Source organism: Oncorhynchus tshawytscha, linkage group LG23 (assembly GCF_018296145.1).
Source record: "Oncorhynchus tshawytscha isolate Ot180627B linkage group LG23, Otsh_v2.0, whole genome shotgun sequence".
Taxonomy (NCBI): Eukaryota; Metazoa; Chordata; class Actinopteri; order Salmoniformes; family Salmonidae; genus Oncorhynchus; species Oncorhynchus tshawytscha.
Genome location: NC_056451.1, coordinates 20984563 through 20999315, shown reverse-complemented (window position 1 = coordinate 20999315; position 14753 = coordinate 20984563). Strand labels below are relative to the sequence as shown.

The 14753-nt window shown below is 42.6% G+C and overlaps 1 protein-coding gene, 1 long non-coding RNA gene and 1 other non-coding gene across 3 annotated transcripts; 2 read left to right on the top strand and 1 right to left on the bottom strand.

Annotated features, from left to right (window-relative positions):
* Positions 1-1133: 1133 nt before the first annotated feature.
* LOC112245905 lies at positions 1134-2669 on the top strand. The gene is made up of 3 exons (XR_006079732.1): positions 1134-1725; positions 2436-2471; positions 2593-2669. It is a non-coding gene; the product is annotated as an uncharacterized LOC112245905 (transcript).
* Positions 2670-2809: 140 nt separating this feature from the next.
* LOC121840601 lies at positions 2810-4977 on the top strand. The gene is made up of 2 exons (XR_006079731.1): positions 2810-3634; positions 3775-4977. It is a non-coding gene; the product is annotated as an uncharacterized LOC121840601 (long non-coding RNA).
* A 2297-nt stretch (positions 4978-7274) lies between these two features.
* On the bottom strand, positions 7275-14534 carry LOC112245876 (NF-kappa-B inhibitor delta). The gene is made up of 11 exons (XM_042305141.1): positions 14397-14534; positions 10723-10884; positions 10352-10593; positions 9997-10214; positions 9717-9822; positions 9425-9571; positions 9261-9312; positions 8968-9134; positions 8556-8672; positions 8153-8317; positions 7275-8063 (listed from the first exon to the last, which is right to left on the bottom strand). The coding sequence occupies exons 1-11, from the start codon at positions 14410-14412 to the stop codon at positions 7992-7994; spliced, it is 1464 nt and encodes a 487-aa protein (XP_042161075.1). The 5' UTR covers positions 14413-14534; the 3' UTR covers positions 7275-7991.
* Positions 14535-14753: the final 219 nt, after the last annotated feature.

The following is a 14753-nucleotide window of genomic DNA, read 5'->3' as shown; positions in this document are numbered from 1 at the left end:
CTGTGTATTGTGTTCCAACTTTTCCCACTGTCAATCACTGGCACGGTCTCGTCCCAGTAGCGCAGTTCTAATGGTTATGCAGCACACCCCTTTTGCTGACGTTGCACCTTTCTGCAGGCAATAGTAGACAAAATCATTCAACCTCCTAACAAGTGCCGCAACATCAACAATGCTGTAGCCTATTGTTTAGAACCATTGTTGCATGCTAATCTGTGGCCTATCATTTTATAACGAAAGTAACTCTATTGATATATTCTTGGCCAAAGGAGGTCTAGCTGCAGGATGGATGAGGGAGGGGACCTTTCAAAGACAGTTTTTCAATAGTGTCAGATTTATTTCCTTTCTCGGAAAGTGGCAACATTCAAAAGAAAAGGGGGGTTGACTTCATAATGAACCTTTCTATCATGCCATTAGAAAAATACTTGAAATCATAATTCCCATTTGAAATTAAGAATTTCCCTAAATTATCTTAGTCACTCAAATATAGGCTAAGGCATTCTTTGTGAAATAATGTAGCTTATTAAACTAGAGGCTAAATTATTGCATAAAATATCGCATGCATTTTCTGCCTAGACCACCACCAGGGACTTGCAGATGTTTTTTTTACTATACATTTACTCTGTATTTTTATATAGATGTGAAGACGGGAAACCTCTCCCTTGTTGCTCTGTTGCTAGGGATATCTTTCCTCCTCGTGCCGCATTACAGGAGGAGAGACCTGTTAGCGCATTCCTCCTCTCGCAGTTTCCCACGCCTCCTCGGGGCATATTGATAGTAGGCTACTCGAGTGCGGTAGAATACCGTCGGCAGTGGAAGGCACATTTTTCTTCACGGCCTGGGGGATACTTCAATAGACTGAGGCTGCAGCATTGAATAGCCTATAACCGAATGCAGTGCCTGTGCATCACCACCAGAGGACTCTCGTGCGTTCTAAGTGTTTGTGCAATTGACTTTATTGAGCCGCAGTTTCCTTTCTTTTCTTCTTATCCTACTCCACACCTCAAAAGTGCGCGTCTTCCCATTTTCTGTCCGCTGACCTGAAAACCTGCATCCGGGCGCAAGAGAAACTCAGCAGACAAAGACACAGTATATCCACACTGCAGTCATGTCAACTGAAGGAGGTTTGTATTTTTCTGAATGTAGCTTATGCTAAGCGATCTTTACATTTAAATAGAACAAAACAATTGAAACTACTAGTGCGTTTCATAATGTTTGTGTTGTTCTTCAGTTCAGTGTTTTAGGTACAGGTTCTTTGCTCAGACTGTTCTTGCACATCAATTATTTAGGCTAAGCTTGCTCCTAGACTCATCCCATCAATTTCTATTTCATGGAGTTGATGAACAATTGGTGCATTGCTGCTAGAGCGCCATTACAGTCTAGGCTACTTTTCCCATGTTTTGGATCACTTTCCATTTAATGTATCTATTGCTTATTATTTTTTTAAATACGTAATACTCAGTGTATTTTTTGTAAATGTATGGTTTTGTTATAATTTGTGAATGGTTGTGTTGGCTTGGCCATCGGGGTGCAAGAGGGGAGGGGTAGAGCGCTTGGGGAGAAGTTGAAAGCGCCAACTAAGCCATTACATAAAGTGGGGGTTCAGCAACATAAAGCCGCATTGTTGACGCTCGGATCTTATAGCCTACTGCTCGATTTTGCATATTTACTTGGACTATGGCTGCGAGCTCTCATCTGAAGATGTTGGAGTACAGTTCATCACCAAGGGTGTGGACAACACTTTAGTGTATAAAAGAAAATATTGTATTAACAATTATTAGGATTGTTCTATTTTTTAACACATCCGATATGGATAATCGGTACAAGCAACTTGATTGATTGTCTTGTAAATCGCGTTGTATTGAACGCCTCTCGTGCGCTTCTAACCCACTTTCTGTGGGCGGTCTTTTCTGCTGAGCAAAGACTGCATTGATCAGCGCTCCGCAGTCAAGCAGCACGGAGACAGCTGTTGTCGTCTTTAAGATAACGCCTAGTAAAGTGGAAGATTTACGCATAAGATATTCATTTTTGTGTAGCGCGTTGATTTTATTTACAGTTGGTCTATTTGTGTGATCACATTAAGCAAAAATAACGCACTAACTCAAATTGCAATTGCTTTCATCGCTATCACGAGTATGCCAATTTAGAATCAGTGATAAATACGAGAGCAAAATCTGTCCACATTAGGCTACTCATATCAATATCGTTTTCCCAAAACCGTCGCGTTCTGCTGTCCATGGTGCTGAACCGACTTCCATCCCAAAAAGGGCGTTCCCATGAGTTTGGACTCGGTCTATTGGCTGTTTACTTCTCCAGCACTGCAAGATTCTGACATTTTTTACAACTTACATTACATCATGTTAGAACCTTGTTATTAGGCCTAATGTTGATAATACATGGTTTTGTGTTCTGGTTAATCATTTGTGTTTTCTTTACAGAATCGATTTTACATGATCAAAGTGACTTCGAATATGGTGAGTGAATTCACCCGAATGGATTCATTTGTTATTTGAGTCACACCATACATGGCATGTGAGTTGTACCATGTGACTACTACTAATGGTCATGATTATAGATTTTTTTTCCTGGTTTCAGATTATGAGACACTTCGAACTACAGGGGTCATCATTGGTGTGATCTTGTTTGTGTCGGGTATCCTAATAGCTCTTAGTGAGTATACTTGCACACACTCCGCCTAGTCTGTCACATGCTCACCTGTAACTCTCTGAAGGTCACTGTAACTTTTTGTTCTCTTCAACAGGTAAAAAACTCACATGCTCAAAATCGTCTTCCAAGTAAGAGTTTGTACATGGCTTGGCAGTTGCTCCGCCTGTGCATGTGGAATGCATCAGACTTTGGAAGAGGAGTCCCCACCAAATACAGGATGGCTTTACTAATACTATTTTACTGTTACCATGTCTGTCCTTTCCCCCTCTCTCCCCTCCCACAGTGGAGCCCATGTCTGAATGCTGCCTATTGGTTAAGATATTACAGTCCCGCCCTCCCTCTCTAAATCCAACAATACTGCCCACCCATTCAACTAATTAAGCAGTCACCCTTATACAGAGCATCATATTACTGTCAAATATCTCAAGATAGTCTAGTAGTCTAACTCTGAAAATCAAGTGTTCTTGTCAAACAAGCAATATTAAGGAAATGTCCTGCATTAGGGCTTTTTGGGGCCCCTGGTTGAGAATGGGGGCTGTTGCATGGGTTGGCAGTGTGGATGGATGGCCTCAAAGAGTGTATGTTTACAGCCAATGGCATGCTGACCCAGTCTCTTCCTCTCGCCTAACCTTTGAGAGAGGACACTGATTGGGAAGACCCTGACAGATCACTGCATTTTGCCCCAAATTGAATCCTATGATTGTCAAAGCTTTGTGGCCCCAGCCCCTTCTGTGCATGGGGACAGTTGACCTAATCCATCTAAAATACCTTCTCTTTGGTCAGAACACACATGATCTTGGTTACATTGTGGTTGTTTCCACAAAGCTTTGAGGAGAACTGAACTGTCGTAACTATCCAGGATTGCTTCCTTTAATTCCCTTTCTCTCCTTGTGTCAGAGTGAATAACTGTTCTCTTGTCTTCTCGTCTTCAGCTCTAATACAGCAGGCACCCAAATACCAAAGACAGATGGTGAGAGAGAGAGAGAGAGAGAGAGAGAGAGAGAGAGAGAGAGAGAGAGAGAGAGAGAGAGAGAGAGAGAGAGAGAGAGAGAGAGAGAGAGAGAGAGAGAGAGAGAGATATAACACACTGTCCTCTATCTTGTGTTGCAGTGCCACCTCCAACAGTATAGGCGAAGTGTACATGGAGGCGAGGGAGAGTCATCATGGGAGGTGCCGCTGAGAGGCCAACACACACACTCACTTGTTAATGGCTGACACACACCAGCGCCCATTGGAACATCAAGTAATGGTGCACACCCAGCCCAAGCTGACCAGAAGAATGACGGAATTGTCATTCTTGATTTAAATTAAATGTATATCAAGCCAAGATGAAGATTTGACTCTTAACCGTCTTTGTTACTTGTGTATTAGGTGCTATCAATCTACCTTGCCCAGCAAAAAAACATACCTGGCCCAAGATCAGCTTTCAGGTGCGCTGTAAATGTATATCATGATGTGGGTAGTGTTGAAACAGAACTGAATGCTGTGCTCTCTCTGTTCCTTGCTTTTGACTTCATGCACACTCAAGACAGTTGATTGCATGTCTCGTTTTACTGTATAGTACTCTCAATGCACTTTAGAAATCTACAACTTTATTATCCAGTTGTGTGAGAGGTCTTTAATGTTTAGGATTTCACATTGGACCTGTATTAACAACCTCAAGCATGAATTAAGATATCAACCCAACCCCATTATCCCACTCTGTTTTACTGACGGTTGGCTCAGGATCTATCTGCTGTCATTTTTGATGGCATTAAGTGGATTGTCGTGGGTGGTTGTGTTCTAGGTAGCAATGAGAAGAATGTCAACCCCATGTCTAATGTTAATTTTACAGCAATTTGAAACAGAAGCAGGAATGAAGTCTCCTGTCATTCTCTGGGGTCTGTAAGAGGGTGCCACCAGTATAGTATTGTATATCAATGGCCTTTTTCATTCTCCTAATGCATTCTAAGTTACATTGCACGAGTAGAATCATTCAAAGCACTAAAAAGGTATTACCTTGGGTTGAAGGAACGGGCATTTTAAAAGTGTTTGAGTTTAAGCTTAATGAAAAGGTCAATACATTAAGATAAGAAGGCACAGTAACTACCTGCAAATAAACGGTCTGTATTATCATTATTTAGAGCTGTTTCTAAGTTGCTGAAAGTACAATGTCTGTTATCTTCAGCTCTTTTTATTTACCGGTATGTAGCACTAGTAATCCCTGATACTGAGCCAATGGCGTAACAGTTAACCAAAAGCAAATGAGTGATTCTCACCAGAGCTAACCAATAAGACAGCTGCTGCAATAAAAATCACCCTGTATACAATGGTCTTATTGATGTATTGTTTACAGTTATCCCATATCTTTTAATCTGAACCTTTATCAATACGTACATGTGATGTAAAATGGAGTATAAAATAGATGACAAATAGAGATATTTGAAGAACAGATTTAATGCCAGCGTTAAGTTCAGTAAATCAGGCAATTCAGTAAATCAGAAGGATACATTCAGTGAAAAGTATCAGCAGTATTACACTGTTACAAACGGTCTAAGTAGTATATAGTCCAGAAACTTTGAGCCAAATGGAACCAAGCAGCCAAAATCAACAAATTCTCTAGTACCATTTTTAAATGATAACATGAGGGAGGATAACTAATGTTAACTCACCTATGATTTAGACCTAGGAACATACAAAGAACATCTATGTATGTTCCTAGACTAAGACTGCCCAGGTGCCAAAACTAGGGGAAATCACATTTGAAAATAATTTCTTCTATAAGTTTGGGGAAATCTTGTGTCATATCTCCAATGAGATGTTCTTTTTTTATTACATTTTTTATGCCACTGGCAGTGATGAAGTGGTATATTCACTACAACAATATTTCAAAGGGCACATGCATGCTACCTCATTGGAGATTAAAAAGAAGAAAAAACAGTCATAAAAGGAATAAGTGATGGATGTTTTCTTGTCACCACAAAACATGTTGTGGTATTTTCAATCATGAGTCATGTTTGAAAATACCTGATTGGTTGAAGGTGAAATGAGTCATAACTGAAATACTCCTCCTATAATGCCTTTTAAGAAATACATACTACTGGTGTCTACATTGTATACACTGTTGATATGTTATCTAATTTTATATAGCATGTGTTGCAAATATCAACATATTCCCTTTAAATATAAAATGTTCTTTCCATAAGTCATAGTATGAATGAGACAATATACAGTGGTGTAAAGTAATTAAGTAAAAATACTTTAAAGTACTGCTTAAGTCGTTTTTGGGGGGTATCTGTACTTTACTATTTATATTTTTGACTACTTCACTATATTCCTAAAGAAAAAAATGTACTTTTTACTCCATACTTTTTTTCTGACAACCAAACAAACTCGTTACATTTTGACAGGGAAATGGTCCAATTCACGCACTTATCAAGAGAACATCCCTGGTCATCCCTACTGCCTCTGATCTGGTGGACTCACTAAACAGAGAACATCCCTGGTCCTCCCTACTGCCTCTGATCTGGGGGACTCACTAAACAGAGAACATCCCTGGTCATCCCTACTGCCTCTGATCTGGTGGACTCACTAAACAGAGAACATCCCTGGTCCTCCCTACTGCCTCTGATCTGGTGGACTCACTAAACAGAGAACATCCCTGGTCATCCCTACTGCCTCTGATCTGGAGGACTCACTAAACAGAGAACATCCCTGGTCATCCCTACTGCCTATGACCTGGAGGACTCACTAAACAGAGAACATCCCTGGTCATCCCTGCTGCCTCTGATCTGGAGGACTCACTAAACAGAGAACATCCCTGGTCATCCCTACTGCCTCTGATCTGGCGGACTCACTAAACAGAGAACATCCCTGGTCATCCCTACTGCCTCTGATCTGGCGGACTCACTAAACAGAGAACATCCCTGGTCATCCCTACTGCCTCTGATCTGGCGGACTCACTAAACAGAGAACATCCCTGGTCACTAAACAGAGAACATCCCTGGTCATCCCTACTGCCTCTGATCTGGCGGACTCACTAAACAGAGAACATCCCTGGTCATCCCTACTGCCTCTGATCTGGTGGACTCACTAAACAGAGAACATCCCTGGTCATCCCTACTACCTCTGATCTGGCGGACTCACTAAACAGAGAACATCCCTGGTCATCCCTACTGCCTCTGATCTGGCGGACTCACTAAACAGAGAACATCCCTGGTCATCCCTACTGCCTCTGATCTGGCGGACTCACTAAACAGAGAACATCCCTGGTCATCCCTACTGCCTCTGATCTGGCGGACTGACTAAACAGAGAACATCCCTGGTCATCCCTACTGCCTCTGATCTGGCGGACTCACTAAACAGAGAACATCCCTGGTCATCCCTACTGCCTCTGATCTGGCGGACTCACTAAACAGAGAACATCCCTGGTCATCCCTACTGCCTCTGATCTGGCAGACTCACTAAACACAAATGCTTTGTTTGTCAATTACTGTCAGAGTGCTGTAGTGTGCCCCTGGCTATCCATAAAAACCTTTTTTAATAAATAAATAAAAATGTTAGCAATTCAATTGACTTTTGATACTTAAGTATATTTACTTTTACTCAAGTATTTTTTACTGGGTGACTTTCACTTTTACTTGAGTCATTTTCTATTAAGGTATCTTACTTTTATTCAAGTATGATTTTTCAGTACTTTTTCCACCACTGACAATATATTAGCTATTCAAAGAGCGCTGTGAGTATATCAAATATAAAAAGAAAAGACCTAGTTAAGTTATAAAAGACATTGAAAGCATGAGCACAATGGTACACTGTGTCACATGCTTAGTGAAACAACAACCATCTTTCAACAAACCAATATGATTTCTGACCATGGTGGGAAGTTTTGACAAGAGAATGAGTGGGGGTGGGAGCCCAGAAACCCTCCTCAGATATACCTCTAAAGAGGGCTTCCCGGCTGGGGGGGTACTCACATAATGAGTCTGTGCAGCTTTGAATATAATGTAAACGATTTCATAGAAATCAAGGTTGTACTGAGTGACAGTAATATCAGGGAGGACTGGAATACCACCTGTTACCATTGCTCATTACTAGCTAGCCATTATTAAATTCAGAACTGAATTCAGACAGTGACCAAAATCATGTCAATCAAACATATAGTTTCAAAGTGAATGCCCTAGTATATATTAGAGATTTGCCGTGTTTGAAAATCCTCACATGAAGATACGCTAGAATCCCTCCCTCTTGGAAGTACAGATGTCTGGATTCAACCTACAGTGCAGACCTTCAGTACTTCCTCTGAAAAGAGGTGGAGGGATACACAGGGACATAAAAAGTAGTCCGGGTCACTCTTGGTCCTGTAAGGACATTACACGTCGACGAGAGGAAGCACTTCGCTTCTTCAGGATGAGCTTGAGCTGAAAACAGACGGGACAGGGATAGGTGAGCTGAGATTATATGAATTAAACAAAATGGCCATTTGCTGTCTGTCTGTCTGACCGCTCACCTGTTCCCCGTGGGGTCCACTCTGCAGCAGGTGTGCAGGCTGGTCGTTCTCCAGGTTGCGGATGCTGGGGTCGGCCCCTCGGCCCAGCAGCAGCCTCAGCATCTCCTCTTGGTGTGGGCTGCCATGGAGACCAGCAGCCATGTGCAGCGCAGTATGACCATGGGCCTGCCGGTGAGGAAGTAAAGGGAATCATGAAGCTGTGAGTATAGACCAACACTATGGCAATAATTAGATATGCACACACTGTCGATGAGTCTCCCTTTCTTTTCACTCTTTTCCTTTCACCTTTTCACACACTGCTGAAGATGTTCTACCGCTCCTTTCTCTTTTCATGGAGTCTCTCAGGACACAGGTCAGTTTCTCTACACCTTTGAAGAGGGGACAATCTCACAGCAGCACTGACCTTCATGTTGACAAAGTCCCTCATGTTGTCCAGGGGGGTTTTCAGCAGATGGCGAACCAGCTGGATGTTCCCCTCCTTCACAGCCAGGTGAAGAACAGTCTTGTTACTTTTGATTTCCTGGAAACAGAGGAAAACACTGTATGAAGCCTCCAAATGAAACTGCAACGCGCCGAAGTGAGGAAAATATTCAAAACCCATTCAAGATTTTTGCAGGTGTGAGGTTGGGTAGACAAAAAGCTGACTAATAGCTCCATATTTGATTTATTTTCTACCAAAACAAACCATGCCATTCCCTCGGGAGGATGGAGGTATAGATGGTGTTTTCTACTTATTGAGTACTGTCACCACTTGTAGAACACTGGCTCTAAAATACTAACTCTTGTACGTTACATTTAAGTAGTGCATTCAGTACCTGGCTGGTCAGGGAGGCTCCAGTGTTGAGTAGCATCTGCAGCCAGGAGAGCTTCTCCTCTGCCAGGGCATGGAGGCTGGCATCACCCAGCCCGGTGGAGGAGAGGGAGGAGAGAGTCTTCATGGTGTCACTGTGGGAGATGGCTGCACAGTGCAGAGGAGTCAGACCTGAGACAGGAGTGGGAAAATAGTTTATTCTATTGTTATTACTTATTCTGTTGACTTATTAAATTGTTTGTCATGTATTTTGAGTAATGGTTGTGTTGTTCTCATTTGACATAAGCTGGATGTTACCTTCAAAATTGCGAGCCTCCAGGTTCACTCCAGGCCCAATGGAGAGAATAACCTACAAATACAGATCCAAAGATTGAAATTGGTTATTCACATCATTCTGTTATTTATCTAGATTGAGCCCTAACAGATGATAACTTTGGTTGAAGGCAGTGCTGCTGGTTTACCTGCAAAACCCTGGGGAAGCCATAGGTGGCAGCAAGATGAAGTGCTGTTTGTCCTTTGACATCACAGGCATTTATATCCGCTCCTAAAGACAACAGATCCTGGACGATTTCCGGATGGTTAGCAGTCACCGCCACCAGCAAAGCAGACTGGGAAACAGGAGGGGGGGGGTAATGCTATTAAACTAAGGCTCAGTATGTGTGGCATCCACACATTTATTTTAGAGGAAGCATCTCATTTGTGTTGAACTCAATCCTGTGTTCTCTAAAGAAGAAGTGTCTCCTTGGTGCATACCTTCCCCTTGTGTTCCTTGGAGTCTAGCTTGCCCAGCTCAGCAAGCCTCTCTGCTGCAGCGAATGCATACTCCCTCAGGCCCTTGGCTGTATAGATGTGCAGAATCCTGACAAGACAATACAAAGTGACAAATTGGTTTCAGGTGACACCTACAGTCGAAAATGTAAAAAGTCATGAAACATAAGACATTTGCCAAGTTTCTCTTAACATTTTCTTAAACTTAGACAGGTCTACTTTCTCAACATCAGGTCACAAGCTGATGTCACAAACACACACTTACGTGTCTCCGTCGTCATCCTGCCAGGTGGTTCTGCTGTAGTCCATCCCTCTGAGGAACATCCTGGCTTCCTCCAGCTTAATGACATCCATCTGGCCACTAAACACCTGCTGGACAAGCTCTGTGGGGCCCAGGGCCCCCGATGACCAGGAGAAGACAGCAGACTGCAGGGGCCCTGAAGGAACCAAACTAGACACAGCCTCGGTCACTGGACACTCCGTCTGTAAAGGTAAAATTGGTATCATCATAAATGCTATAGCACGTACTGTTCATGTACTTAATAGCAAGTGAACAACAAGTAGTCAAAAGGACGATGTAATGTCAAATTGCTTCTGCTCGAGAAACCAGTCCTCCTTACATAACACTGGGGCATCCTGGTGTCTGGGTAGTCCTGAATCTGCTGTGTGCTGTAGCTGGAGGCCATCTGAGTGCTGTAGGCCGGAGTTTGGCTGTAGTCCATTGAGGAGGATGGGCTGGAGAAGTAATTGTTCCCCATAGGGGAGAATGGACCTTCATGTATGGCCGAGAGGGCTTGGTGCTCATCCATAGGACCCCATCTCTCATACCCCACTGCCATGTCTGAGTAGCTGCTGGCTACACCTGGGAGGGTCACAAGTTAACCCATCTGTCAATGTCAATGGAAAAGTATTTGAAAGATTTGACAATGTATTTGACCCAGGTCTGGTTGGGTTGCAAAGGGCTTACATGGGTGCTTCAAGCAGTACTCACCTGTTGAGGTAGACTTCTCTGGTGTTGACACCTGTTGGGAGAGGACAGTGGCAGTGGAGACACCGGTACTGCTTGTTGCCGTCGAGGAGGTCTCCCTCTTCCTCTTCTGCTCCAGGAGTTTCTTCACTGTGGGAAGAGTGTAACACGGCTTCTCCTTCGGTGCTGTGGAGACAGAGGTGATGTTGCAATGAATGATCTTTGGTGGATAGTCATGAAGTCGACCATGACATTTGTTCTCTATTGGGGTGCTTTTCTACAATGGTCTACGATTCTTATCAGACATGTATTACTACAGAGCGACACAGCTAAAGCTCTTGGTATAGTGTTATGACATAATATGAAGTAATGTAGTAATTTTGGATAACGCTTCATTCTTTCGTTTTTGGATTGAAAGGATTGGCAGAAAGAGGCCATTCTCCTCCAGCTCTGTGATTTCCCATGATTCATCTATGATATCATGTTTATTATCTTTCCCCATCACTTTCTGTTCCATTCAGCAGCCAGAGGAAAGAGAGATGGTGGTGAAAAATATAGGTATCTGAGGTTTCCAGCTTGATATTGCTTGTGTGCGGCAAAGCAGGGTAGTTTTTCCTCGAAGTCATCACCCCGCACGTGAAAGACAAAGCGACATTTCCACCGAGGAGCATAAACAGGTAGAGAGAGAGCTCTGAGGAACCTATTCCATTAGGAAAACAGGCTGTGAGGTCAGAACTAACAGACAGATTCAATAGAACCACTACCATGTGGAGGCTTGCCACTGCACATTTTCTGTGACTCTTTCCTGTCTAGCTCCGTTACGCTGGCTGTGGTAAACCACAGCACCTTCCTGTCGCTGCTGTGTGTGCCGAGAGCACGTTACACAGCCAGATGTGAAGAGTGAACATATAAACGTGGGCCATGTCTGCTCTGCTGTGTGACTGGGCTGGCAGCCATAACATAGTGTCTGACTATTAGCATGATGATTCATAAATGTGGTCATGGAGCAGATAGTTTCTCACAGACATCTCACATCACCTGTCCTTTTCTCAGAAGACAATCAAGCCATAGAAAGGGGGCTTTTTGGGGTGTGAGCCTGAGTTTTTGGTCTAGTTGAAATAACATATTTGAATGCTACAGGAGTCTCATCTATTCCCCAAGGGGGTTCGGTGAACATAGGAAGGAGTGAAAAACACACTTTTGTAGTGCCATCAACACAGTTTCAGTGGAACGTCAAAATCTCTGACTTGAGAGCGAGAGTATAGTGAATGCCTGGGTGAGGGCTGTGTTGCGTTTTCACTTTAAGTATCCCTCTCACAACGAGCAAAGTTTGGTATCACTTGAAGTCACTCAAATGGATACAAAGGAGGAACTGCCTTTCTGTTCTGCCATTGTGGAAACTCCAGAAGTTATTAACATTCTGTTCCTTGTCTCTCTCTTCTCTTGGACCTGAGTTTTACTTGTCTCTCTCTTCTCTTGGACCTGAGTTTTACTTGTCTCTCTCTTCTCTTGGACCTGAGTTTTACTTGTCTCTCTCTTCTCTTGGACCTGCGTTTTACTTGTCTCTCTCTTCTCTTGGGCCTGAGTTTTACATGTCTCTCTCTTCTCTTGGACCTGAGTTTTACTTGTCTCTCTCTTCCCTTGGGCCTGAGTTTTACATGTCTCTCTCTTCTCTTGGACCTGCGTTTTACTTGTCTCTCTCTTCTCTTGGGCCTGAGTTTTACATGTCTCTCTCTTCTCTTGGACCTGAGTTTTACTTGTCTCTCTCTTCTCTTGGGCCTGAGTTTTACTTGTCTCTCTCTTCTCTTGGACCTGAGTTTTACTTGTCTCTCTCTTCTTTTGGACCTGAGATTTACTTGTCTCTCTCTTCTCTTGGACTTGAGTTTTACATGTCTATCAATTTTTTCCCTAATTTATTTTCTCTTTCCTCAGTTACCTGTCTTGCTGAGTAAGGAATAAGAGACAGACTACTGGCATTTGTAATACTAAAAATAAGACAGGAGATGCCAAGGATTTTTAGTTAAGCTAAAATTACACATTACATCAATTACATGTGCAATTTTCATACCTTATAACAATGATTATAAACATTACTGTAAGAGACTCCTATTGTATTATATTATTATTTAAAATGCATTGCTACTACTGTTATAGGCCAAATAAGAATATATTTGCCAAACTATGACATATTGGTAAAATGAAACTGAAAATGGGTTTTGACTATCTCAAGACTTTATTCCAATGTATCTAATGAGTTCATCTTCATACAATACATCATCAGATACTGTAAAGTCATTAGTGAATCCCCCTGACGTCATTGCTCAACCTTCACCACAGTGTAGGAGGGATGAATACCAAATGAGGGGATGCCTCACAGGGGTGAGAAAGAAAGGGTGATCTACACACGGAAGGGCAGCTCTGGCCACTGGTGCATACTGTAGACAGCAGGTGTGCCTACCCAAAAATAATCTCATGCAAATATTTGACTAGTAGTGCATGTTGGGGGATAGAATAACCCCCATACATATACAGGATAGGCTACAGTCGGGTGTTAACCCTTAAAGGCAGTCTACTATCCATGTCCAAAATCAGTATTTATTTTAAAACACCCACAGAGAGGGAGAACTGTCCTCAATATTTGTTCTTTGTCATCAAGCAAGCAATAAAGGTCCCAGCTGTATTCTGTAATATTACCTACACAGTGATGTAGTGCTCTATAAAGCATATTGCTACTTGAGTTTGGGTATAGAATAATTCACGTAGTACTCTACAAGTCCATTTGAACCTAGAGTTACAGTACATCATTAGGCAGACAAATAATTATATCAGTGCAGAAAGTTCTTTACATCAGCCTTTTGCACTAAACGTATTCAAAGGTCGATTTTTACAGTTGTCAAAGTTGGGACGTTAGTTAAACGATCCATGACAAGGAGACAGAGCTGCTGGGATACCCTGTCTGAACGTTGTTGCAATGTAATATTTAAATCGCGGAAACCCCTGGCCATTTAGTCATGCGCGTGGGCGGCGGGGATTCCGACGACCTTTCTATTTGCTGGCTCGATATGCTGCGGTGCGGAGCAGAGAAAACGAAGTGAACTTCCTCAATGACTGTGGCACTATGTAGACTAACATACTGCATAGAGTTGACTGCTACACTATGTCCGTCGCCGGCAGTGGCAAATCACGTTCATTATTGCGTGTGTAAAATAGCCTATCCGGGTTCCCCCTTTACACCCAGCATTAAAAGGGGAACTGAGATGGAGCGAACATGGGCGAGGGTTGAGAGATTTTCCCCGCTGTCTGTTTTCAATACGCAAAAGTAGGCTATTGTTTTCATCATTGGCTGTAAATGTTGACTTAACTTCTTAGTATTAACGTTTTAATAATCTCACATTCGTTTGATGCACTCAATTGTATGATATGATATAGGCCTACACACTTTATAACAACCCTCATTTATTTTGAATGTTAGTCCTGACTTGTAGGCTATTGTCTAAGCCTACTTGCCACTTATTCATCAAATGATGTAACTTAGACATTAGGAATGGATGTTCAAACTGAGCAGCAAGAGAATGTAAAAAATAGCATTTGATTGGCAATGTCACAACATCCGCTATATGATCACAATATTCGTATCTAGGCGTATTAGTAGCCTGCGAGTCAATGTCATATTCACCATCAACATAATAAACACTCACATTTCTGCCAGTGCATGTCAGAATCCCTTTTTCTTTGTAACACCTTGTCAGCTCCTCTGGTCTCTTCTTCAGGGTTTGAATTCGCAGCGGTTCCTGGTCCTTTCTCTAAGTGTCAAGACTTGTATGATGTGACTCGTGTGTCTCTTCTGTCAAAGGCTCGTTGTTGTCTTGCTACTATGTACACACAGAACACGTTGCCGGTGACGCCATCCCCATTGCCAACACCACGCCCACTATAGTCTGTGAAAATTGGGGGCGCAAGAGCACCACATCAATGCGCAGCGCAACGCTCCACTTGCTCAGAGATGGAGGGAAGAGGAGGGTGGAGACAGAGATAATATTTGTTATGTTAGACAA